Source organism: Pogona vitticeps, chromosome 1 (assembly GCF_051106095.1).
Source record: "Pogona vitticeps strain Pit_001003342236 chromosome 1, PviZW2.1, whole genome shotgun sequence".
NCBI classification, from domain to species: Eukaryota; Metazoa; Chordata; class Lepidosauria; order Squamata; family Agamidae; genus Pogona; species Pogona vitticeps.
The window spans coordinates 28,849,392-28,877,294 of record NC_135783.1 but is presented as its reverse complement, the minus strand read 5'-3'; the positions used below and the strand labels follow the sequence as shown (position 1 = coordinate 28,877,294).

General features: G+C 42.6%; 1 protein-coding gene and 1 long non-coding RNA gene across 4 annotated transcripts in view; one reads left to right on the top strand and one right to left on the bottom strand.

The window, feature by feature from the left end:
- The window catches only part of LOC144585776 (uncharacterized), a 78,851-nt gene that overhangs the window by 4,869 nt on the left and 46,079 nt on the right, over positions 1–27,903 (bottom strand). The gene's annotated exons all lie outside the window — the stretch shown is intronic.
- The window catches only part of LPGAT1 (lysophosphatidylglycerol acyltransferase 1), a 90,718-nt gene continuing 68,360 nt past the window's right edge, over positions 5,546–27,903 (top strand). Inside the window, exons 1-3 of one of the 3 annotated variants that reach the window (XM_020794662.3) lie at positions 5,546–6,116; positions 8,179–8,408; positions 9,590–9,857. In XM_020794662.3, coding sequence (XP_020650321.1) covers positions 9,620–9,857 — 238 coding nt within the window. In that variant the 5' untranslated portion in view covers positions 5,546–6,116; positions 8,179–8,408; positions 9,590–9,619. Of the gene's footprint in view, positions 6,117–7,754; positions 7,773–8,178; positions 8,409–9,589; positions 9,858–27,903 lie in introns of those variants that run through there. The other 2 variants (XM_078382938.1, XM_072990034.2) reach the window with 2 other exon arrangements.

The window sequence follows — 27,903 nt, the reverse complement described above, 5'->3', positions numbered from 1 at the left end:
TAAATAAAGTAAAAAGTAAAGTACTGAAGTATGTAAAATCTTCAAGGAAGTTTCCCATTGCCAAGTGAGGATTAGCATGCAGGTCTCCTGAGATCTATGCCAACACTCTAAACACTACTTCACACTGGTGCTCCTCTGCTTTCTTAGGGTTTTTAGAATCTTTAGACCAAAACTTAGACTGGGCATATCTCAAACAGAGGAAGATTTCAAATAGGTGACTCTGTCCTCTGCAGAGAAAGGCAACTACCACCCTATCTGGAAATGCCAAGAATTGGCTTTTGCATCCAACACAGTGCACTGAGCTGTGGTGGCTAAGCTGTACATGGTTCCATTTTGGTAATTAATTTGTCTTATGGTTGATATTTCTAGCTTCCTAAAACTAATTAGGAAAAAAGAGGAATAATCATAGGCTGATAGACTTGGTGCAGTTAGTTTTCTTCCCTTCAATCACTCTCTGCCATTCTTTCCCTTTTGTCATTTCTCCCCCAAAACTTCTATATTACAAGCTGTGTACTGAGCTATATTTCCCCCAATTTCAAAGCCAGTCTACAATCTCCAGGACCTCATTTTCTGCTTTGCAACGGTAAAGTTCCTCTTATGATACCCTCTTCTGAACGGCAACCACAAGTAAAATCACAATTGTAGGGCTCAGGAGCCACTGTTCACACTACCCATTCTTTAGATAGATTGAGACCCAAAAAAACCATCTATAGCCCAGCAGCTGTATGTTGTGCTCTACCTGTTATTTGATGCTTTTTCACCTACTTTTGCATGTCAGATAGGTAGCAATCTTCAAGCCTGTGGCAGGCTGTATTTCATCTGGTTGGCTAAGGTAAATTTGATCTAGATTTCACTATAAACCATCTCTCCCCCTCCCCCATTTTTTTATTTTATCCAAAGTGTAGCAGTCCACCTTATGTATGGTGTTTCTTCTTTGCATTGTGACTACAGGAGGATTTTTTTTCTTTAAGTGACAGGAGTGCTTGATCCTTTATTATAATCAATTGCTCCACTTAATGTTTTGGCAAGCGTTGTGTGCTAATAAACACTTCAATGTCATGTCTGTTTTAATGCATCTGTAACTGACCATCTGGCTTGTGTAGTGGTATAGCCATCAGTTTGCAGCAGACAGAGCATAACAAAGTATGCAATTGTTAGTTCTAATGAGAAATTTAATATCTTGTTATCCTAAATAATTCAGCTACCACCACTGGTATATGAAAAACCTTCACATCAGATACAATGGATTGCTTTTGGAAATGATGGGTGGATGCTCTATATACCTCTCCTGCTGCTATTCTAACAATGAAGTAGAAGAAAAAAGCTGAAAGATACTTTAAATGTCTCTCATCTGAGTTATATGGTATAAAATAAACTGTTGTTTACTTCGGCTATAACCATACTGATCCTGAAATTGGGATTATAAAGCTACACATGGATTAAAAATAATCCATAAAAACAGCTCTCTGAAGTGTGTGTACATACTATGATGCTTTTGATGCTGGTAACTTTAAAGGAACATTAAACAAATCCATAGGACACAAAGCTATCAATGGGCACTAATCCTGATGGCTAGATGTTATCTTCAAAAATGCCTCTGCATGTTATTTTCTGGGGAACTACCGGAGGAGGAGACTACCTCCTTTGTGTCACTTGTGGGCTTTCTGTGGACACCTAATTGGCCACTGAGGCATCAGCACTTGGAATTTTGTGTTTATAAAGTGTTAAAATGATTAAAGGGGGAGTGCATGCAGGGGTGGGTGGGAGATTTGTCTCTGTGGCCCAGGCCGGCCCAGGCCATAGACTGACACCAGGCTGCGGGTTGGAGACCCCAATATAGAGAACAAAGCAGTTTTGGAGGTATGCAAGGCCCTAGTTTTTTTTAAAGCTTCACATGCTGAACCATAAATTATGTCTTGGATACTGTGAAAAACTACTATAGAGGTTGAAGTGGTTACCATGGTCACTTTCAAGAGGCAGACAATAAACTTTTGCCTTACCTAAATTTTATTTTGTTACATCGGTGTCTCACCTTTTCTTCAAGAAGCTTGAGGCAGTTCACATAGTCCTTCTCTCTTTTTTATTGGAACAGCCCTGTGACATGATGAGATAGTGACTCGTTCAAGACCACTCCGAGGCCAAGTGGGATTTGAGCCCAGGCCTTTTCAATCCTGATCACTACAAGCAAATCACGACAAGGAAACCACATGAGTCAACACTTGAGGCTACCAGGTCATAGCAGTTTATGGTACTGCCCAAATCACAACTGCCGTGAATATGAAAATGCAGTTTGTAGAAAGCAGACCTGGCAAGCAGTTGCAGAACCCATGCTTATCATATTGAACTCACTGACAGTAGCGGTTGGATCAGTTTTCAGGTTTTCTACATTAACTGAACACTTTCCATTTTCACTTGTCTTGAGATTCTGGGATATGTTCTAGGCACACACCACTGTACCTTAAATGTGGCAAAACCTATTGAATCTCTTTTGTCCCATTCAAACTGAGTAATAACCTACAGTCCCAACTGAACAGGCCCACACTGAAAGGTCAAAATCAAACTCTTAAGCATGGTTGTTGTTGTTTAGTCATGTCCGACTCTTCATGACCCCATGGACCAGAGACACGCCAGGCCCTCCTGTCTTCCACTGCCTCCTGGAGTCGGGTCAAATTCATGTTGGTAGCTTCAATGACACTGTCCAACCATCTCATCCTCTGTAGTCCCCTTCTCCTCCTGCCTTAAGCACAGTAGATAATGCTAATAATTTTTAGTGTAGCTTTATTAGACACAAATTAAATCTAGACAAATTCATCCAACACAGCTTATCTAAAACCGGTCTACTTGTAATAATTTTTCCACAGTACATACCTATGTCACACACAGAATAATAAGTGTATTCTAGGTCTCAGTATTATGCCATCAAAGATGTTGCTTAACTGTTGCTCCTTTATGTGATGCTTCTTCAGCACTAGTTGTATTTATCTCTGACTTCACTATTTCCATCTCCAAAGCAGAAATGGGGAACATATGGCTCTCCGGGTATTTCTGGGAGTGTTTCAGCATTGCCCAAAGTGAGGGATGAGGAGAAGGTGTAATTTTCTACCACTGCTACAAAAGAAAAATACAAATGCAAATCCATGTATTAAAAATGCTTATTTCCATCTATTTAAGATTTCTAGACATGTTTTCTCAGGAAAAAGTTCCACTGAACTCAGTGAGCTTATTCTTAGTACTGTAAGTGTATTTATTATTGTACCTGTAATCAAGGAACAAGTGTCTAGAACTAGACAGGACAAAACAGCAGTAGCTTCTGGCCTGTATCAATGCACTTGTCTAAGTGAACAACTGATCCTTATTTAGTCTATATTTCTTGAATATAATAATAAATCTCTTTTATCACTCTTCTGTTTCATAATGACCTGATTCCATGCTTTTTAACCCTTGGAGTCTATATTCTGATATTACTGTGGTATATAAGGCGAGAACAAATGAATTACACAAGACAATTCAGACTGATTCCTATATAGCTCTTTTACTCAGAAGTACCGGTAATTTCTATTAAGTTTGGTGCACCTTACTCTTTGTTAAGAAGGTATAGGATTGGAATTGTAGTTTTTTTCTCTGTTGTCTACTTTTTAGATCTTTGTTTTAAAGGTAGGAATGAGAAAAGCTCACATCTTTGCTACAGAGTGAAAGTATTAATTAAGAATAGGAATTCAGCAATACCAACTTTAAAGAGACATTCCTATATGTATTCGCGAAGGCTTTCACAGCCGGGATCTAATGGTTGTTGTGGGTTTTTCGGGCTCTTTGGCTGCATGGCCAGAGTTCATACTCCAGTCCTCTGAAGATGCCAGCCACAGAGACTGGCGAACGTCAGGAAGAACAACCTTCAGAACACGGCCAAAGAGCCCGAAAAACCCACAACAACCATTAAACATTCCTATAATTATTCTTAGTGTTGGCAGACAAGGCAACATGCAATTAAAAATCTCTCATTTTACCAAAGGTTTGTATAAACATAGCATATTCATCTCTGTAAACTTAACAATAATTATAAACCTTTTAGACAAGAGAATCTCATGTGTTATTTGCCATCAATATATAAAACCAAAGGCACCTACATAAGATTCCTTAGAGAAAGTGGAACCTGTAACTGCCAGTTAGCATTCAAAGGCCACTAGCCATGCTCAGTCCTAAATTAATTGCTTTAGGACCCCGTTACACCTTTCCTAAGATTTTTTAAAAAACGTTTTGAATTTTTGAGATTCCTCCATGCCTGCTAATATTTCACTTTTGTGCATGGATATGTGTCTGATTACATAAGAACTAGCAGTTCAAGACCTGAGATTGTTTTTAGCATGAATGTCTACAGACCGAGAAGAGTGCTCTCTCCAACAAGTTTTGGGTGAGATCCTGTTTGCTTAATGATGGGCTGTAGTACCCATATATGTGACTCAGAACAACAGAAGGATAACTTATCTAAAGAGCTTGTTCATCACTGTAAGTAGTATACAGTATACTGTAATGTTGTTCTGTGCTGTCAAGTCAGAACTGACTTACAGCAACCCTAATAGGTTTTTTCAAAGTAAAGTGAGGTATTTAAGGAGCGGTTTCACTAGTTCCACCTCCTTGTAAGTTTCCATGGCGGTGTTATGGAAATGAACCCATGTCTCCTGAATCCTGGTCCACGATTCTACCCACTACACCACACTGGGTACCCCACTAGTATATATTAATACATTATATAATTATTACATAATGTACTCTAATTCCTGAAGATTCAGGCAGGGTATGTCCATGATTTGCGGTGGAGAGGGCTCCTGAGAGGGTGAGTGGAGGCAACTCCCACATTAGATTAGTTTAGGAGCAAAGGGCAAGAAAACAGTCTTGAGTTCTTACAGGTGGTACCCTACACATACATATACAGTACTGAAAATATGAAAATCAGTTTAAATACATTTCACACGTCTACAGAGGCTCCAGATGGCTTTTACGTGACAATGAGATCCACTGTACGTATTTTCTTGGACCCAGCGGTGCCCTCAAGTGACTTCTATCCATTATTTCCCTTAAATAGGTTTTCTCCCCAGCCTCCCCACCTTGTTGGGCCTACTTCCCTTCCCTCAAAAGCCTGCTTCCACACTCCTCTCCTGCCTTTCGCATTTCCTTCACGCATCTGCCTTCTGCGAGATCCTGGCTCTCCTTCGCCACAGTTTCCCAACCCTCAGCCTTCTTCGCCGCCTGCACGCCTCAGCTTCTTCCCCCTTCTCCTTGCCCCCAAAGTACAACTGGTTGCTCTCTGCAGGCCGCAGGTGAGGTTTCGGCTTCAGTTTTCCCCGGGCTCCTGTCTCCTGCCCCCGGCGTGTCCTTCCTCCCATTCCCGGAAGATTAGGGAGCGCACCCAAGAGGAACGGCGAGCCCCTTGGAGCGCCCTTAGGTGCCGCTTCGTGCAAAGGGCGGCGCTCCTCGCACCACACCCCGCCTCAGGCACATGTGTCGCGGTCTGCTTTTATATTCAGCCAAGGCTGGGAGGGGGAGGAGGAGGGGGGAGCCTGCCAACTCTCATTACAGTTTTCAGGGCCTCTGTTCCTCCCCTGGCATTTCCTTTGCAAGAAAAAGAGCGTGCATTCTCCCGACATTTGAGCCATTCTAATTTGCTCTTTAGAGGAAAGGACGACTCCAGCCCTCCTTGCCCCTTCCGGGAGGGGAGCGCATGAGACAAGGAGGCGGCCTGGTGAAGCCCTGCCCGCCGGGGGTTTGGCTTACTGGCGGGCGGAGTGACGGACGACGCCTGCCTTTGCCTCGGCTCGTTAGAGGGAGCTGTGGGCCGGAGGGAGCGGCGCTTGCTGCAGTAGGGGGACCCGCTCCTGTTTCTCGCCGCCTCCGCCGCCGCGTCCCCCCCCCCACTCCTCGGGAGCAGGAGAGACTCGCCGAGGGAGCAGCCCGAGAAAGAGGCGGCGACGAGGAGCGGTCACGGCGCAACCTCTTCCCGTCACTGGGAGAGGGTGGGCGAAGGCTCGCAGGGCCCTGGGAGCCCCGGTCGCCACTGCTGCCGCCATGAATCCTGCACACGCCTTAGGACCGGCCCGAGAAAGCAAGCCGGCCGGCCGGAGGTACGGAATATGCCTGCTTGTCCTTCCTGCCCGGGTAGCGCGCACCGGGGAGAAAGGGCGCGCGGGGGAATCCGGAGAGGGAGGAAAGCGGGAGGCAGGCGCCTTTTGGCCACCGCGGGCGACGCTCTCTCCGGCTCTTTGGAGAAGCAGCGAGCTCCCTTCCTTTGGAGGGGAAAAGGAAGGCAGGCAGCTTCTCGCTCTCTTTGGCGCCCTTGAGAGGATCCCCCCCCTCGCAGCCTGCGAGGAGGTCGGGGCGCCTCGTTCCCATTGGCGCTTCCTTGAGGTCCTCCCCCTTCTGCTGGTGATGGTGATTATGATGATGGAGGACGGAGAGAAACGCGTTTTAGGGTCTCCCCACTCGCCCTTGAGAAGGTTTGCTGTGTAGCCCGAGGCTGAAAGGGAACCAGAGTCTCCCTTCTCCCCGCTGCTTCCCTGTATCCAGTTGAGGCGAAAAGATGGGGGGTTGTTAATGCCCTCTCCTGCCCTGATTGAAGATGGACACCGGTCCTAAAGGGTTTCACTCCGAATCGAATTGGGAATGGGGGAGACGTCACCCCATTAGTGCCCTTGAGAATCCAGTCCTTGTAGGCGCTAGTGCTGTTTTTGAAAGCCCCCCCCCCCAGGTTCGGACTTCAGAAGCACGCCGCGGTATTCCTTAAGAGAAGCCCCGAATTGGAAGGTGGGAGTTAGAAGGACGGATATGCGTTTCTCGGAAGTACTTTGATGTATCGTTATCAGGGGCGGATCTACTATGAAACTAATGAAGCTTAAGCTTCAGGGCCCCTGACTCTCGTGAGACCCCGGAGGCGACTTTCGTCCACGTTTAAAAAAAAGTGATATGTCGTGGAACAGATTGAAGATAACAGTGGGTTACCCCAGACCTCGTTGCTGGTTGTGAAGGGCTTCTCATAACAATTAGTGCTCCAGGGGCCCCCAAAACTGCAGGTCCGCTACTATATCGTCTATATATTTACCATTGTATAGGATCAAAGATGAATTGAGCCCTTGGTCCAGAGAAAGTCCGTTTTGCGTTTGAATGCATTCGCCCCTTTTTAATGCTGTCGAGGTGACCGGGGTACTTGTGGAGGCGCTAGTCGCCTCTTCCCAGACAGCCGTAGGTGAAAAGTGGACATTGGAGTGGCACACCTTGAATCAAGGGTGTCCCCCTCTTGCTGTCTTGGCGAAGAAATGCCCCTCTCCTTGACCTGTTCCCAGGAAGATTATCCTCTCCCCCCCCCCCCACTTTGAAAACTACGGCTTGGCCGTTCCTCCTCCTCCTCCTCCTCCTCCCAAGGGCGCTTCTTTGCTCCAGTGCCCTCAAATGGGGGGAAGAGATGCGAAAGAGAAGCAAATGGCGAACTCTTGTCGGTGTGTTTTCTCCCTCTGAGTGGGGGAGCCGGCGAAGCTTCCCCTTTTCGTAGCTGCCTTTGCAGGCTTCTCGGTGCCTTTTTCAGGAAGGCAGAGGCTGCCTTGTGTAGCGGGGAAAGAGAAAGAAAGAGAACCAGAGCGCCCTCCCCCTCTTTATTACCCCTGTTCCCGAAATAGGCTGCCGGGCGGAGAGGAAGGCTGGCTAGCGTGACTGTGGCGCTGAGGCGACTGACTTCCCCCCCGCCTCCTGCTTTTCTCCCAGTCGCGGGCTTCGGGACCCCCCAACAGGTGCGGGAGTCTCCGTCGCGCTGGCGGGGTTGGAGGGGCGGGCTGGCCGGCACGCTCTCGGGGCAGCCCAGCGGGCTCGCCTCCCTCCCTCCCTCGCCCACCTTACAGAAGGGCGTGAGGGGAAGGGCGCGCACCCGCGGAGCCGGAGAAGGGCCGCGGGGGGGGGGGGTAGAGCCTGGCGGCCGAGTTCAGCCCCTCTTTTCCTGGGGGCCAAAGCGAAGGAAAGGGCGCGATAGGCCCTGAAAGCCGGGATTGGAGGCGGCGGCGAGTGGTTTTCGTCGCAGCCCCGGGGATATAAATCCTCGTGACGGCGCCTTCGGCTCGTAGCCCTGGAATGCGTGGCGGCAGCGGTGGCTTCTCTTCCCATTCAGTCGCTTCACCTCGCCGCGGGTCTTTCTTCCCTCAGGGAGCTGCTGAGGGAATAGGGAGCGGGCGCTGAGTGCTCCCAGCCCGTTACGTTGGAGTCAGGCCAGCCACCTCCGTGTCCATGAGCCCGCCGCCTTCCCGTCAGAGCTGCCGCCCCCGCCGCCGCCTTCACCTGCAGCCACCAGCCGGGGCGCACGCTTCTCCTGTTGCCGCCGCCGGCGGGTTCAGGTCCCTGGGCCCCCCTGCGTCCTTTCCTCTGCGTAGCAGAAGGTGAGTGATCCAGTGAGCCTTAGCCTTCTGAGCTAAGCTTTCTGAGTTGTCAGCAGCCCTATCTATCTATCTATCTATCTATCTATCTATCTATCTATCTATCTATCTATCTATCTATCTATCTATCTATCTATCTATCTATCTATCTATCTATCTATCTATCTATCTATCTATCTATCTAATCTGATTTATATAGGGCCCCATTCGTGCAATGCTCCTGGTGACTTTTCCTTCCACAGGCTTTTCATATTTGATATCCCTTTTCCCATCATCTCTTATAGAGCAATTAGATATGTAGAATACATGTTTACTGAAAAACAAGTGACGCTGAGCTCAGTGTGACTTCCTTCCAAGTATGTGTGGCACAGTAGTCTGTCTTTCTCTTTTGCTTTGCATTTGCTGCCAAGAAATGTAAATGTACCACATTTCTTCCCCTCCCTCATTTATCCCTACTTTTCTTGCTGCTGATTATTACCTAATATATTTTATTTCAATCTTTACCCCTTATTATTTGAAGGTTAGACAGACAGTTTCAGTTATTCTGATGCTTAGTTTTCCATCACCTTTTGTCATAAGCACAGTTCTGTCAGTACAACTGGCTCCCATTATTTACTGAAGAAAAGTTAAACATCTATCTGCATTTAGTGTGTAAGCTAAAATACTCTTCCTCAAACATCTTTCAATGTACTGTAATTACGTTCATTTGTCTTCTTATAACACAAAAGGTTATTTTATTTGCATGCCTGCAGTGACCTTACAAGAATGAATGATGATTTATTCAGGATATTGTTAACAGAATATAATTAAAATATGTTTTTTGTGATAATGAGGGAGGATTTTATGAGGTTCTTTCTAGCCCTCATAAATACATACTACCATTTAGTTAATACCTATGTTTGTTGTGTATAGTTTTTAGAAGTAAGATTAGCACTTACACAGTCTGTATAGCAGATCCAGACCTTCTACAACTCATCTATGTTGTACAGTATCTGGATTGAAAAGATATATGATTTCATGGAGGGATATACATGAAAGGAGGCCATATAGATAGAAATTGTAAGCTAAAATGACCCAACAGTTGCTAAGTGTGGAGTTGTTTATTTGAGGTATTTGTCAACAGCTGTTAAAATAAGAAGTTGTGTTTTATGTGTTGAATACTGTTTCTCTTTCTTATTCCGTAGGAAAAGACAACAGACTGCAGTGTGAAGAGAATGGCTGTGACCATAGAACAGGCCCAAAGGGCGGGCTATATATTTCTGAAAGCACTCTTAAGATTTGGCTTCATGGTTGCTAATAACCTTGTTGCTATTCCGTCCTACGTTCTATATTTAATAGTACTGCAACCTCTCCGATTGTTGGATAGTAAAAGATTCTGGTATATTGAAGGAGTATTATTTAAATGGCTTCTGGCGATGGTAGCATCCTGGGGCTGGTGGGCAGGATATACAGGTAAGAACAATTTACAATTTCTTATCAAACATACATTTGTGAAAGAATAAAGCTGTGTGTTGAAAATTCAAAGTTAGACAATACCATTATTATCAGGTAAATTACACAAAATGTACAAGCTTTCCAGTTCTCCAGAACAGTCTGTCGAAACATCGATATGAGACATGTCACTTGTGTTTGTGACATAACACAACTATCTAAGCCCACATATCTGCTCATGTATTTGAACATTATTTAAAATAACTCTGAAAACATTTCAGAGCAGTCAACACAATCAGCTCCAAAGAACAAGCTTTCAAAATAATGAAAAATATGGAAAAAAAAGATAGCCAATACTGTATATTTTAAATATTTAACGTAGGAATTTACATTTATGTAGCACTCCAGTTGCAAAAGCTGCCTTGTCAATCTGAAATCAGAGAATCGGAGGAATTGGTCAGGTTTCCTTCACATCTATACTGTCTCTAAGTTCAGTGATTTGCTTTTCTCTGTGAGATTAAATTGTATTCCATACATACAGAGGAAAAAAAAGGATGTGCCTGCTGTTTGATATTTTTAGTCTCTGTTAGTAGAGCTAGGACCCTGTTCAGATCAAACAGTTTGTACATCAATTATAGTGCAAGCGGTTTGGCAATTACAGAATGTACACAAAGAAATATCCAGAACCTCCTTATATGAATGGAACTTGGCTGTTCAGAATGGGAATCACTGCTTGTGCAAGGGCATCTTTCATGTAAGAAGAAAAACCCACGTTACTGGCTGGCTGGATTTTATGATATGCTGGCACTGAACAGGATACCAGACCAGCTTGTGTTCTGAGTTGCAGCCAACTGTTTGTTTGTTTGCAGTTAACTCTGGTAGAATATGGGACCCAGTTCTTTGGTGTGTGTTATAGTGAATGCCTATGAGCTTTGGCAGATGCAGATATATTTTATAAATAGCAGTATATGAATTTCTGCAGATCTTCCATTCCAGATTTCAGATACTGACTAAAAGTCCCTTCAGACAGTGGCTGAAATCCTGTTTGCAGAAGGATAGTAATGTAACTGGCAGGGGATGTTTTCCCTTCTCTATTATGGCTTATCTGACTTGTGAGTAATGGTCCCCACATGGAAGCAGTGGGAGTCATGGGGACAGAAGAAGGAAATATTTAATTACCAAAAGTCTATTGCTGGTAATGTTGTCTGACTGTGTCAATTTTTGGTAATTTGAGACGTCCTCCTTTTGTCCTACATAAAAATTTGAAGATATACTAGTCAGTGTTGACAGTTAGCAGTTACCTGTGTATATCTGTAAAATGGGAACGTATTTTCTCAACGTAGTTCATAAATGCATCAGTTGCATAGTTGCTAATTGAAATGTAACCATGGCAAGTATATAAATACTTTTATGGAGCAGCTCACTTCTATTTGTAGTGGTTTCAGCACGCTGTTGCAACAGGCTTGATTCAAAAACTGCAGTTCCTTGTAACTTATTTTGTTCTTGGGCAATAAATAAGGTTTGTTTAGAGGCATACACTAAAGAGCAAGACTTTCCTTACAGCTCCTTTGTATGCTGAAATATTCATTGTTTTTATGATGAAGACTTGTTTTTCCTAGTCCTAGTTTCTTCTTAATAATAGTAGTTTGTTGAATTGTTCATTTTCCAAGCTGCGGATTTGTATGGATGTTAAAATTCCCATCTTAGGTGTTTTGGGGGTGGAAGGTATATGTGAGGAGGAGGTAACATAGTTACTATACATGTCAGAAGTTTATATAAACCTAAACGGTTTAGGGCCTCGATACTTGGCGGAACGCTTACTCCCACCAAGATCTACCCATGTCACTCGTGCGAGCCAGGAGGTGAGGCTGAGGAGCCTAACGCTGAGGGAGGCCCGCAGGAAAAGACAAGAAATCGGGCCTTCTCGGCGGTGGCTCCTCGCCTCTGGAATAACCTACCCCCTGGCATTCGCGCGGCTCCCTCGCTGGGTATTTTAAAAAATCAACTAAAAACATTGATGTTTCGGCAGGCCTTCCCTTCAGCCAACTCCTGATCCTCCCTTTCTTTCCTTTCCCTAGTGTTTGTCCCATCTTGCTGTAAGTTTCTCCCTTATGTAAATTGTTTTTTTTTTATGATAATCGTTGTATTTCTTGTTGTAAGCCGCCTAGAGTGGTCTTAACCGACTAGATAGGCGGGATATAAATAAAATAAATAAATAAATATATAAGAATCTGGAATGAGAGAGAGTCAGTGCTTGGGTCTGGAAAAGGTACTTTGTAGAATGTGGTGTGATAGTATTCTGCATCAAACCATGTTTATCTATACCAGGGGTCTCCAAACTTTTCAGTATGAGGGCCACATCATATATTTTACACATTTTTGAGGGCCAGAGAGGGGGAAGACAGTTTTATAATGAATGAATAAGTTTTATTTGGGTCAACAAGCTTTTACTTGTATACTGCAATATTAATGGCGCAGTGGTTAAAACGCTGTACTGCAGCTAAAACTGTGCTCACGACCTAGGGTTCAAATCCCAGGTAGCCGGCTCAAGGTTGACTCAGCCTTCCATCCTTCCGAGGTCGGTAAAATGAGTACCCAGCTTGCTGGGGGGGGCAATGTGTAGCCTTTATAATTAAAATTGTAAACCGCCCGGAGAGTGCTTGTAGCGCTATGGGGCGGTATATAAGTCCAATAAATAAATAAATAAATAAATAAATAAATAAATAAATAAATAAATAAATAAATAAATAAATAATTAATTAATTAATTAATTAATTAATTAATTAATTAATTAATTAATTAATGGGAATGATGGAACTGCTTACTTAATTTCAGAACATTGCTAAACTGAGGTTTCAAGCTTGAGGAGCCAATTATTAGAATGGATTGAAGATGCTCATCAGATAAACTTGCCTGATAGTTGGACGTGACATACTTCAATGGATTTGTGCTGACCAAAACATTCCTAACGGAAGAAATGGCCAGAGGTAGTGGTAGTCTGCTCTAGCAAAAACAATTCAGGTTCCTGTAGTATCTACCTTTGAGCCTAGTCATTTTTATCTGGCATGAACTTTCCTCAGCTGTGGCACATGCACAGAACACAGTCTCGGGAGTGGGACATTTATACCCAGGCGGACGTGGGAAAGAAATGTGAAAAGTACAGGAACAGAAAGACAAAAATGTCCCGCATGATCTGAAGGGTGGTCATTACAGGGTCAACGACATTCATAATGTCTGCTAGAGTGCAAGAAAAACAATAGGTTTAAGAAGACAGGCATGATTGATGAGTCAGAGTGGGGACATTGTAGACAGCAGTTGGGCTCATTAAACATTTACCTTGCAAAAAGAAATCACTAGAAAGGAAAGCCTACAAATTAATAGAGGAAAAGCAAACAGGTCGCTGAATGGCCATGGAGCAGCTAACGCACTGCATGGAGGGTAGTTAACCCTCAGTGCACATGTATGCCGCACATCCTGCGACTATTGGGAGCCTGGTTTTGTTGCTGTTTTTGCTGATTGGCGTGTGATGCCTCTCACCCTCCTTCCTCCCATTGCCATGTCTTTGCAAGCACTTAATGTGACACATCTGCCCACCATTGCCGTGCCTTCCCAGTGACTTGACATCCTGCCTACCTGGTGCTCAAGCCCTCTAATTTCCCTCCTCAGCTTCTGATTGGAAGCCACTCTCCTGGTTGGCCATTAGCTGCGGCCTGATGATAATCATAAGGTGCCATGGGGGTTGCTGGTGTGAGGAACCACCACCACTGCCTGCAGTCACCTGTTCCCCTTCTCCTCCTGCCGGTCGCCCGCTCACTGGCGGAGCTGCCAAGCCAGTGCCCCCCAAGCAGTTGGGGAAAGAGGGGAGGCTGCCAGTGCATGCAGGGATTTTCTCTGGGGCAAGAGGGGGAGTAGAGTTTGTCACTTCTGCCCAGAAGGAGACGCAGAAAGGCTGTGGGATGGAGCAGATGGATGAGAAGAGAGTGCAATGGGACAAGATGTTCACTGATTCTGGGAGCAAGGGAGGGTGGGATGGGAATGCCCGTTGCCCTGAAGGAGGGAAAAGAAGGGCCCAGGAGGGGCTTCGAAACCCGTCAGGCCCCCGGGGCCATGGAGCAAATGACTGGGAAGGGTCAATCGTGGCATCCTTCACTTCCCCGTCTGCTCTGACCTGCCTTGGTAGCCATCTGAGGGGTGGCCCCTCTTGAGCTATGACACTTCCCACTCCCACTGCAGATTTGATGGTTATGCCTGGGGAAGGCCGGGAGCTTCGTTGTTTTCCCTCAGCAGATAGGCTGAAACACACACAGAGAGACTGTTAGAGCAGGGGACAAGTGTGAAACCAATCCTGTTGCCAGGCTCTGTTAAGGAAGGCAGGGAGGTGGGGGTATGATGGGAAAGGTCCTAGAATCTGGACCAGGCTGGATAAAAAGGCAAGGCGGGCCGGATGTGGCCCGTAGGCTGTAGTTTGGAGACCCCTGATCTGTAGATCTAACACATGATACAGGCATGCATTGGTGAAACTAAAAGAAAGAGTCATGCTGGTCCTTGAGGAGAAGGCAAATCCCAGATTCACAACTGGGGAGTATCCTTATTAAGACCAACCAAAAGATTGTACAAGATACCGTGTCCAAGGGGTATTGGAGAGGATGGGAGTAGAGACCAATAAAAAATTCCAAAATTAGGCCACATGTTGTAGCTACATGGTTTCAAGACGAGATTGCATACTGAATGCATTAGTGACTGGTAGGTATGGCAGGTATCAGATGATACCTGGCATTGTGGAACAGAGAAATGATGAGTGAGTCAGATTAATGATGATGGGAAGGTCAGTTTTATTTCAGATTTGTATGTTGCTGCTTCTTAAACATACTGGTTCTTGGGTAAGCAGAGGGCAAAATTAAAGAGAAACACAATCATACGTCTGTATTAGCAAAGCTGTATATTAATGTCAGGTGGTGTGCTATAAGTTCAAGATGGAATGAAACAACAGCGCATAGTTTTACATAACAGGTGGGGATCATGGAACCTTCTTTGGGTGGCAGAGAAATATCCCTGTGGTGGTAGAATCAGCCCTAAATGGTTCCCCTTGAGCTGGGGGAAACTGCTAAAGATAATAAGATTCTACAGAAGCATTCCCCTCCATGGCTGTAAAAGACTTTGTCGTTGTCATTGAGTCGTTTAGTCATGTCCGACTCTTCGTGGCCCCATGGACCAGAGGACGCCAGGCCCTCCTATCTTCCACTGCTTCCCGTAGTTGTGTCAATTTCATGTTGGTAGCTTCAATGACACTGTCCAGCCATCTCCTCCTCTGTCGTCCCCTTCTCCTCTTGCCGTCACACTTTCCTAACATCAAGGTCTTTTCCAGGGAGTCTTCTCACCAGATGGCCAAAGTGTTGGAGCCTCAGCTTCAGGATCTGTCCTTCCAGTGAGCACTCAGGGTTGATTTCCTTTAGAAATGATAGGTTTGTTCTCCTTGCAGTCCAGGGGACTCTCAAGAGACTTACTTGACACTTATCCAGCACTTACCTGTTCTTCTACTTATTCATTCCCTCAAGCCAACAGCCAACTTAATAATAATCATGTACTATCAAATGGATTCCAACTTCTGGCAACTTTTTTCAGGGTTTTCTAGGTAGAGAGTGCTCAGAAGTAGTTTACCATTCCCTTCTACTTTTGGGGGCATCCTGGGACTGCAGCTTGCCCAAGGCCACGCAACTTGGCGCTTCTCTACTTCACAGTGGGGAATTGGAAGTCTCAACCTCTGACTTTGCAGCCAGGTACTTAACTCACTGAGCTATCCAGCTAGCTTAGTATCTTTATCAGGAAACACACACAGACCCAAATGCTGTAAAAGAATATGCAAATTTTGGAGTTTTTCAGAAATTTTTGTCAGGCTGAATGATTAAAAAAAAACACAACAAGGAACCTGTTATAAGTACTGTATGTTTACAAGGAAATGTTGCATTAAGTTTGGTGAGTCTTGCTTCCTCTCCTGTATGCTCTGAGTTTTAGTTCTTCTCAATTCAGCTCCAGAAGCCTCGTAGAACTCAATAATTCCTCAGCAAATCAGATTTCACAAGTAGTTGTGCTTCTAAATAATGTGTCATTTTGTACATTATTTGCTTTTGTAAAAATAACCACTTTTTAAGTGGATGCTTTTAAGATTATATTCTAGTGAGACAGTTCTTATTCCTATCTGTCCTCTGTGATGTTTTCGTGCAAAACTTTAATGAGTCTGTGAAGTGAAGTTAAAATATAAATTGTCACGTGACTTTACTTTTTCTTTGACCCTTTGTTCCACATGAGCAAGAAGTCACAAAATAGCTTGAGAGTGCTCAAATGTGCACTGAACAACTCTAGTCCATTTGGCTTCCGTAGGAATGAAATGTTTTAGAAATGTCCTCCCTCTTACCATTGAGCTTATTCAGATACACCTATTTCTTGAATTGAGCAGCATGGTTCTGGTTTACACAGACTTTTTTCAATAAATAAATAAAAATTTCAACACATAAATATGTATGAGCCCTGTGGCGCAGTGGTTAAAACGCTGTACTGCAGCTAAAACTGTGCTCACGACCTGGGGTTCAAGTCCCAGGTAGCCGGCTCAAGGTTGACTCAGCCTTCCATCCTTCCGAGGTCGATAAAATGAGTACCCAGCTTGCTGGGGGGGCAATGTGTAGCCTGTATAATTAAAAAATTGTAAACCGCCCGGAGAGTGCTTGTAGCGCTATGGGGCGGTATATAAGTCCAATAAATAAATAAATAAATATAAAATAAATACTATGCTGCTGTTTGTCTCCAAGATGTCTGGAGGGGTCCTAGATTTTCTGAGGCCCCTGTTGTAAGCAGTGTAGTAGTTCTTGGTTGGATGGCAGTGGCCTACCTGGTTCCATCTCCTGCCATGGAGGCTCCACATGGCAACTGGGAAGGGTACTGGGGCATATCGGGAGGTTGATGCAGGTCGAGAGAGGTCTCTTTCTTTCTATGTGTTAATCAGTTGTTTATGCTTTGTAGTTACATTTTGGAGGGCATAAGAGTTAGGCATGGATTTTGAACTACACAGGGCTCCAGCGGCCCTAACCCCAGTGTTGTTGAAGGGAAAAGCATATTCTTATTTCTCTTCAAGTTGTAATTTTGAATATGTCAATTTGAAAATGGTCCACATAGTATTTACAAGGTGCGTGTCCATTTGAAGTCACACATAATAAGTGGGACATTATTCCAGCAAAGAAAGAAGATTTTTTATGCTCTATTCTGTAAGATATATCTGTAAAATAACTTTACTGGAAGAATATTGAAGTTAATGCTCCTATTCGTGACACTGGGGATCTAATGTGCTGATAAAAAAATGCTACTTAAAATTCAAACCTACTGTTCCATGATGAAGTATAGTTGCTAATGGTTTATTTGGAGTTCATTTCTTCTGACTGCAATACAGTGCTGTTTCTCTTGCCTATTATTTGAAATTTGTCCTTCTCTTGAGCTGTATTGATAGAATGTCTTTAAAATTGCTACAGACCAGTGAGCATTGCATTGCAGCTATCCTGTTTGTTTTATAGTTTACGAATTCTTCATGATGTGCATATAGATCAGTTGATCTAACAGTAGAACTCATGCAGAATATTCACAGAAAAATGCTAGCATCCTGTTTATACAATGAGTAGAAACATGTAATGCGAAAGAAGGTGTAATAGGTATCACAGCAACAAATATAATACTTTTAATTCAGTTCTTTGGCCAAAGAAAGCTAAAAGTACAGGTTTGCTTCTCTTCTGTTGTTAATCACTATAGTACTGTGGGGATTTTGTATACTAAATGGTTTTTTCATGTTGAGAAGACAATTAATTATTTGATTAAGATTATGTATTCCAGAAATCAAGCATTGGTTCTCTGAAGCACAATGCTGTTTCTGTTATTTTAGAAAGAATCCCCCAAATGTAAATTGATCCATAATTTCCCCCTTTACATTTGTATGATATGTGTCACAGTCATGTCATTGATAATTTATGAAGCATTTGACTACTTCCACAGGTGTCAATATTTATTTGGAATCAAGTGCTAAAACACATTGGGACTATGATACAGTACAGTATAGAGTTTAGGTATTTTCTCTCTCACCTCAGTTTTCCATCTATAGTGACAAAATGGTTTTGCCACATGTGAGTGAGGCCCTAGGGATAACTGCATGACCTAATACTTAGCAGATTTCTGTCTTAGTGGAAATCTGTTTTTAAAAGTTGTTGTCCTTTCAGACTTATAGAGACACTAGAAACTAATGACCTCCAAAAGATCCTATTACTTTATCTTCTAAGCTAAAGGCTTATGGCTTCCATTGTTGAGTTCACGGTCCTCTTCTTCTACTGCCTTCAACTTTTCTTATCATTATTGTCTTTACCAGTGAGTTTTATCTTTCCATGATATGTAAAAAGTACAATAGCATCATTTTAGTAATTTTCATAGCATTCATTATGAAAGTTCAGGCTTGATTTGATCAGTTGTTACTAGGTGTCAGGTTTATGGCTGAGTCTGAGGAGCCCCACAAACCACTCAACTACCCTGCCCCAAATTTTCTGGGTGTGGGTGATTTTCAGAGAGGCCAGATCTGCTGATGCGTGGGGAAAATCTTCCTGCCTGGTACCCTTCCCAGCACTTTGAGTCATTTTAACTGCTCATTGCTCTGGGAAGTGCCAACATTTCACAAGATATAGTACTTTAGTTTCTATGCCAGTCCTACCAACTAGGGATAACAAAATAAACACAAAATGTGAAGTATCCAGTTGCTGATTGAGTCAGGGCCTTTCTTTAGTACCATTAACCCTCTTTTCTCCCTAAATAACCAAATTGGTGTAAAAAATTATTTTATTGAAGACGTTGAAAAAGACATCAAAAAGAATAAAGTTATAAACAGTTTTTAAAAAATACCAAAAGCAGTCAAAAAGTTGTGGAGCACATAAGCATTCAAAAGATCTTGAGGCAAGGGCAATTCTAGAACAGGCCCCACAAGAAAATAAGATATAGTGGTGCCTCGCTTAGCGATTGCCTCGTTTAACGATATATTCGCTTAGCGATGAGGTTTTTGGAGCGATTTTGTGCTCCATTTAGTGATGTTTCCTATGGGGAAATTTCGCATAGTGATGTTTGGGACCTTGCCTCGCTTAGCGATGACAGTTTAGGTCCCCCTGTTTCGCTTAGCGATGTCGTTTTCACTATTTTAAGTGTGTCTTAAAATGTACAAAAACTGTTTTAAATGCTTGGGATTGTTAGTGCACCTTGTAAAACCTTTGCAAACTTAATTTGGCTTTGTTCTGACTCTTTGTTAATTTTTGGTGATTTCCGCCCCCCCCCATTGGAATGCATTGAACTGTAGGTTTGACAGCCTTCTTCATTTGAATCTAATCCAGCTTTCCATATGAAATGTTTTGCATAAAAATTGAATAGACAGGGAAATAAAATGCATCCTTATCTGACTGTTCGCCAGTTGGAAACCATTCTTTTCCTCTATATTCTGTACTAACAGGAAATTCTTGTCCTGATTACACTTCAGTACAAACAAACATTGCAGATCACCAATTATTTTAGAATGTTCTATAGCTTTTCAAGATCCACACAGTCAAAGATCAGCATAGACTGATCTTCTGAAATTCTTTGGTACATAATGTTCTAGTAGCAAATATTTATTTACACTTTGTTCTTCTGTTTTTTTTCTTCTTCTTTTCTGAATTCATCTTGAATATCTGGCATTTTTCGCTCTGTATATGGTAAGAGTTTCTGTTGTAGAATGTTGACTGGCAGTTTGCTTGCATGGGAGATTAATGCAGTGGCCCCTATAGTTCTTGCAGTACTTGGCATCTACTTTTATTTGCAGTTGGAACTAATATTTGACCACTGTTTTGTCTCCATATTTGTTGGCATATTTCTGGTTAGAACTGTGATAGATTGAGTTTCTGCAGCTTGAAATTAGGGTTCTGTATAGTCTTTGGATAAATATGTAAATATGGATCTAATAGAGGTATTTTTTAGAGCAACTGCAGGTGGGAGCAGAGAGCCTAGATTCATCAACAGAGCAGATAAGCTCCCCCATAGGTCCCTTGTGTTAACTCTTGGATTCACAGGTTGTGATAAGCCATGGGGAAGCAGAAATTAAAGGAAAGTGGAATGGTGGCAAAGGAGAAGTAGAACCTCAAAAATGATATTTTCTTGCCTTTTCTGTTACAAAGTCATTGATTAAATTACTGAAATCTGTGACCATTGATTTCACATCTAGGGAACTAGAAAACAGGAGGAAGAAAGGATAAAAGATGTAGAACCTGTGTCACAGTTTTACGAGAGAATCAGAGACAGCTGTATCCATTATATTATCAAAAGTCCATATTCTCTTTCTGGGGCTTTCTTAGGGCAGCTAGAAAAAAAGGGAGAAAATAAAAATGAAATAGAGTGCCCAGCTTGGCAGACTTCCAAACTGCCTGGGCCATCTAATCTGTGAACTAGCCTTACTGTTTGAATTTTCCAATTCATAGGAGTGGGGTCTTAAGAAAACCTGAAATGCACAAATGCATAAAACTGGACAAGGATTCGGTCAGAGCATCACCAAAAGGGCAGAGGATGGGTCAAACTCAAGATGTCCTTTATTTGGGCACAGACTGGATGTCAGGACTGTGTACTTTCCTACTTGAAATAATGTTTTGGCAGCTATTTACTTCTGATGATTTTTCTCCAAGTGCTGTGACAGCAGCACTTGCTTCTCTTTCTAAAATTGCATATGGTTTGTCGAAAGATTCTTCTTTGAGAGAACCTATCACCCTTGCCTCTTTTTTATATACTGTATATACTCGAGTATAAGCCTAGTTTTTCAGCACATTTTTTTTTGCTGAAAAAGCCCCCCCTCGGCTTTTACTCGAGTCAGTATCAAAATTACATGTTCTCACCTGCATTGCGGGTGTTCTTCTGACTCCCCTGCTCATCTACGGGCACCTGCAGCCTCTGTGGTTGGTCCGATGACCCAGGTTAAGTACACTGCATTTCCACTTCCAGGACACTCCCATCCGCCTCCTTCCTCATATTCTATGTACCCATCTTACACCTCCCTCCATCTTGTTATGCAGCAGTAGAGCTGTAGATAAACGCATCATCCGGTATGAGTCCTCCCTCCACAGGCAGTGAAGTGTGTCTCGGAGCTCAGAAGGTCTTCAAAAACATTTAACCTACTGATGCCTCAATGTAATTTTATTGGTATCTATTTTTATTTTTGAAATTTACTAGTAGCTGCTGCATTTTCCTCCCTCGGCTTATACTTGAGTCAATAGGTTCTCCCAGTTTTTTGTGGTAAAATTGGGTGCCTCGGCTTATATTTGGGTTGGCTTGTACTCAAGTATATACAGTAGTTCTCTGGTATATAGTTTGATCTTTTCTCTATTTTACCCTGGTCCATTAATACAGACTTTTGCTGACCTTTCACCATCCTTAATCTAGATATAAAATTACATTTGATTTCTTGCATCTTATAGAAGAGACCTCTTGTTTTTGCTTTTTATTGTTCTTTTTGCAATGATTATTATCATAATTGTTCCCATGTGCAAGTTGCTGAAAAATTACATTTAGGATTCTGCCCCTATTTCATCAATATTAAAATGTTATTTCTTTTTTGTTGTTAACAGTTTTATGCATTTCTTTAGTTACTCATCTCTACTTATTGAGGACCTTCTAACCCTTCTCCATTTGCATTGCTTTATCATGTTATGTCCTGTATTGTTTCATCATAAGAGTTTTTGAGGTTTAAATATTAGAAGCTTGCCATTTGGATTTTTTGAACTTCAGAATGGAACATTCTGGGAATTCCACCCAACCGACCCAGACTTACAGGCCCCTATATGTGGCTCACCTAGAGAAAGTTCTAGCTGGAATCTCCCAGTAAAGCACCTGGGCAGCTTTCTTTTTGAACAGGAAGCTAGGCCCTGAAACCTTCTCATATTGTATCTTAATATCTTAGAATAATATTGTCTTAGAACTCCAGAGCTGGAAGGAACCATATGGATCCTGGAGTCCAGCCCTGAACAACGAGGCACAGTGGAGAATTGAACTCCCGACCTCTGGCTCCGGAGCCAAATAGCTAAACCACCGAGCAGTCTTAGCTTTGGCCATTTTAACCTAGGGTGACATGAATCTCAACATGAAGTTGAGAGTCTTCATGGTGCCCTTCTGACAGTATTGCTTTCAGTTTCCCTAACATAGTTGAACCTATCATATTAAGATGTGGATCCAGAGGCTGGGAAGGGGGAGGAGAATTTATAATTGTCGGTTAATATGTTTAGTCTTTCATACCTCTGCCATTAACTGATTCTAAATATGTACTCTTGAATACTGTATTACCTTTATGAAAATACATATGTTATTATTAGGGAGAGGATTTCTATGACATTTTACATTTTCTCTGCAACCTACATTTGAACTCATAAGTAAGTTCAAACATGTTGATGAGTAAACTGGCCTTTCACAACGATTGCTCATAAACATGTTCAAACGGCCACCCATAAACTCAAACATAAGTAGCAGAAAAAATATGACATGTCATAGAAATCCTTCCCCTAGTAATTATCAACAGATGATTTATTTTATGGATTTTTTTTAAAAAAAATACAAACACAAAAGGTGGCAGACTTGGGTCCATTCCTTTTCTTATCTCTCATTTGCCATAGGTGTTTTTCTCCCAGCATTGGTTACTTCTGGTGCTGGATGAGGGCAAAAGGGAGGTATGGGCATAAGCTCATGTGTAGGGAAAGAAAACGGAGATTTGGCTCAACTGTCTTGTTTTTATCTGACATTTTTATGGGAAAACACACATATGTTGAAATTTGACTCTTGCATTTATGTTGAAATATTTCATTAATTGGTTGATGTAATTTAACTTGTATGCATGGGAGTGGAAAAAGATTTTGATCTGGGATCCTCGCCTATCTTTCCTCTCCTAAGGTTGTTGGCGCTTTTTGAGCTATAATTTATTTATCTATGTATATGTATACAGGCAGGCGTATGTATATGTATACTTTCTGAAACTTATCGTTTCTTACATACAAATAGTGATCACAATTATCAGAATTCATATGCTGAATGGAGTTATTAGCATACTTAGCAGAAGCTTTAAGAACGCTTTCATAGAAAACCTTCACCTTAAATTGGAAAAAGCCAAAATGGTCACTTCCTTATAGCCCAGTGAGGAATGAGCATTTTATGTGGATACAAAATGCTGACTGGCTGTTTGTGCATGATTAAAAACCACTCGAAATACGTATTGAAGAGAAGCTAACCCTATTAGTTGCAACTAAACCAGATATAGTTGCATGTGTAGAGGGGAATGGTCCAGCCCTGCTTCTCTCTTTTGGGTTTCTTGCTGTCCTATATGTGAAGAATGACAGGTCTAGCAATATTCAGTCATTACCTAATCCAGGGTCATCAGCACAGATTAGCAGTTAGGTTCCCCCATTATATTCTTCATGCAAGTAGGTATGAATCTGAAGAAAAAAGTTTCTACCCGCAAACCCTGTTTATTTTTATGCACCTGAAGAACTAGGCTACAGTCCATGAAAGCTAATGCCAAATAAAATGTGTTAGCTTTCAAGGTGCCACAGGACTCCTTGTTGTTTCTGCTGTAATAGATTGACACAGCTGCCTTCCTGAACATTTATTTTTAGTAGAGAAACAAAAACAAAAGTATTTTGTCAGCTTTATCACATTTATTTCGGTGTAAGAGTTTGTTATAATCTTTTTGTTCAGACTTATTTATCTGAAGAAGTCTGAAGAAAAAGATTATAACCCACAAAAACTTACACTTTTCTTTATCTGAAGTACATGGTAATCCACATTAACTTTCTAGTATTGAAGGTATCATACAAGGGTTTTTTAATTTTGATTTTGTTTAAACATACTTATATGGCATTCAGCCTGGAGGCAGGCGGTGCATCATGGCCTCTCGCATTTTGAAGAGACCCTTGTCCAGCAGACCAAGGCAAAGAGGCAGTCCCGAAACCAGCAAAATCAGGGAGCTAGACAGGGGGCAGACTGTATTTGTCTTCAGTATGGAAGGAATTGTCACTCTCAAATTGGCCTTCTCGGCCACACTAGGCGCTGTTCCAAGTCCTCTATTCTGAGCACGCTACCATAGTCTCTCGAGACTGAATGATGCCTAGTCTAACTTATATGGCTGCCTGTCTAAAAACTTCAATGTGATTGCCTTTAGTAAAAATTTCATTCTTTAAAAAAAGAACACGGAGATACATGATGCTGTTTTGTGAATATTCATCCGGTTAAGGACAGTACATTGAGGGAAAGGACAAAAGCTAAATCTGAAGTATTGGGTGGTCGTTTAGTCGTTTCCGACTCTTCGTGACCCCACGGACCAGAGCATGCCAGGCCCTCCTATCTTCCACTGCCTCCCTGAGATGCGTCGAATTCATTCTGGTAGCTTCGATGACACTGTCCAACCATCTCATTCTCCGTCGTCCCCTTCTCCTCTTGCCTTCACACTTTCCTAACATCAAGGTCTTTTCCAAGGAGTCTTCTCATGAGATGGCCAAAGTATTGGAGCCTCAGCTTCACGATCTGTCCTTCCAATGAGCACTCAGGGTTGATTTCCTTTAGAATGGATTGGTTTGTTCTCCTTGCAGTCCAAGGGACTCTCAAGAGCCTCCTCCAGCACCACAATTCAAAAGCATCAATTCTTTGGCGGTCAGCTTTCTTTATGGTCCAGCTCTCGCTTCCATACATCACTGCAGGGAAAACCATAGCTTTGACTATGCGGACTTTTGTTGGCAAGGTGATGTCTCTGCTTTTTAGGATGCTGTCAAGGTTTGTCATAGCTTTCCTCCCAAGAAGCAAGCGTCTTTTAATTTCGTGGCTGCTGTCTCCATCTGCAGTGATCATGGAGCCCAAGAAAGTGAAATCTGTCACTGCCTCCATATCTTCCCCTTCTATTTCCCAGGAGGTCATGGGACCAGTGGCCGTGATCTTAGTTTTTTTGATGTTCAGCTTCAGACCGTTTTTTGCACTCTCCTCTTTCACCCTCATTACAAGGTTCCTTAATTCCTCCTCAATTTCTGCCATCAGAGTGGTATCATCTGCATATTGGAGGTTGTTGATAATTCTTCCGGCAATCTTAATTCCGGCTTGGGATTCCTCTAGTCCAGCCTTTTGCATGATGTATTCTGCATATAAGTTGAATAAGCAGGGGGACAATATACAGCCTTGTCGTACTCCTTTCCCAATTTTGAACCAATCAGTTGTTCCATATCCAGTTCTAACTGTTGCTTCCTGTCCCACGTATAGGTTTCTCAGGAGATAGATAAGATGGTGATGCACTCCCATTTCTTTAAGGACTTGCCATAATTTGCTGTGGTCCACACCTTCAAAGGCTTTTGCATAGTCAATGAAGCAGAGGTAGATGTTTTTCTGGAACTCTCTGGCTTTCTCTATAATCCATCGCATGTTTGCAATTTGGTCTCTAGTTCCTCTGCCCCTTCGGAATCCAGCTTGTACTTCTGGGAGTTCACGGTCCACATACTGCTGAAGCCTACCTTGTAAGATTTTGAGCATAACCTTGCTAGCATGTGAAATGAGTGCAATTGTATGGTAGTTGGAGCATTCTTTGGCACTGCCCTTCTTGGGACTGGGATGAAGACTGATCTTTTCCAGTCCTCTGGCCACTGTTGAGTTTTCCAAACTTGCTGGCATATTGAGTGTAGCACCTTAACAGTGTCATCTTTTAAGATTTTAAATAGTTCAACTGGAATGCCATCACCTCCATTGGCCTTGTTGTTAGCCAAGCTTTCTAAGGCCCACTTGACTTCACTCTCCAGGATGTCTGGCTGTAGGTCAGCAACCACATTATCTGGGTTGTCCGGGATATCCAAATCTTTCTGGTATAATTCCTCTGTGTATTCTTGTCACCTCTTCTTGATGTCTTCTGCTTCTGTTAGGTCCCTCCCATTTTTGTCTTTTATCATGTCCATCTTTGCACAAAATGTTCCTCTAATACCTCCAATTTTCCTGAACAGATCTCTGGTTTTTCCTTTTCTATTATTTTCCTCTATTTCTTTGCATTGTTCATTTAAAAAGGCCCTCTTATCTCTCCTTGCTATTCTTTGGAAGTCTGCATTCAATTTTCTGTAACTTTCCCTATCTCCCTTGCATTTTGTTTCCCTTCTCCTCTCTGCTATTTCTAAGGCCTCGTTGGACAGCCACTTTGCTTTCTTGCATTTCCTTTTCTTTGGGATGGTTTTTGTTGCTGCCTCCTGTACAATGTTACGAGCCTCTATCCAAAGTTCTTCAGGCACTCTGTCCACCAAATCTAGTTCCTTAAATCTGTTATTCACTTCCACTGTGTATTCATAAGGGATGTGGTTTAGATTATACCTGACTAGCCCCATGGTTTTTCCTACTTTCTTCAGTTTAAGCTTGAATTTTGCTATGAGAAGCTGATGATCAGAGCCACAATCAGCTCCAGGTCTTGTTTTTGCTGACTGTATTGAGCTTCTCCATCTTTGACTGCAGATAATATAATCAATCTGATTTCGGTATTGCCCATCTGGTGATTTCCATGTGTAGAGTCGCCTTTTGTCTTGCTGGAAGAGAGTGTTTGTGATGACCAGCTTGTTCTCTTGGCAAAACTCTATTAGCCTTTGCCCTGCTTCATTTTGAACTCCAAGGCCAAACTTCCCTGTTGTTCCTTTTATCTCTTGACTCCCTACCTTAGCATTCCTATCCCCTAGAATGAGAAGAACATCTTTCTTTGGTGACAGTTCTAGAAGGTGTTGTAAGTCTTTATAAAATTGGTCAATTTCAGTCTCCTCAGCATTGGTGGTTGATGCATAAACTTGGATTACTGTGATATTGAAAGGTCTGCCTTGGATTCGTATTGACATCATTCTATCATTTTTGAGATTATATCCCATTACAGCTTTTCCCACTCTTTTGTTGACTATGAGGGCTACTCCATTCCTTCTGCGGGATTCTTGCCCACAATAGTAGATATGATAATCATCTGAATGGAATTCGCCCATTCCCATCCATTTGAGTTCACTGACACCCAGGATATCAATGTTTATTCTTGCCATATCCTGTTTGACCACATCCAGCTTCCCAAGGTTCATAAATCTTACATTCCAGGTTCCTATGCAGTATTTTTCTTTGCAGCATCGGACTTTCCTTTCACTTCCAGGCACGTCCACAGCTGATCATCCTTTCAGCTTTGGCCCAACCACTTCATTAGCTCTGGAGCTACTTGTACATGTTCTCCGCTCTTCTTCAGTAGAATGTTGGACGCCTTTTGACCTGAGGGTCCCATCTTCCAGCGTCATATCTTTCAGCCTTTTGTTTCTGTTCATGGGGTATTCTTGGCAAAGATACTGGAGTGGCATTGCCAATTCCTACTCCAGGTGGATTGCGTTTAGTCGGAACTCTCCATTATGACCTGTCCATCTTGGGTGTCCCTGCACAGCATAGCCCTTTGCTTCCCTCAGTTACTAAAGCCCCTTCGCCAAGGCAGCAATCCGTGAAGGTATTGGGTACTATCAGTCATTGTCACAGTGCTCAGATTTGTGATACCAATGGGTGTTGCTAATTTGTTAATATGATTACTTGGGACAGATCTTTCTGAAAGGATATGAAACATAAGATTGGTCTACAGAACAATTGAGATAAGGTACTCAGGAAGTGAGATCGGAGCTTTTTCAGAAAAGAGGTTTGTTGATTATGCCAAGTTAAAAGCTGTATCTGAGTGGGTGGAAGGTGAAAGAAGCAGTGGCAAGCCAAAGACAGCTGCATGGTGATTCTTCAATTGAGAGAAAATTCAGCTGTAAGCGGGAGAAGGGTAAAGATGTAATTGGGACAAGAAAAAAGGTGGGAGTTACAGAGGGAAAAAAGAGACAACCTGTTCTTGCATTGTGATCCTTCAGAAGCATATTATAGGGACAGGTAGCAGAGAACCTCAATAGCAGAGTGAATCCAGAAGGGTGGAACTCATATTCCTAGCTCATGGCAAAGCTTTACTGGGTAGGATCGCAGGATGAGATGTCAGTAG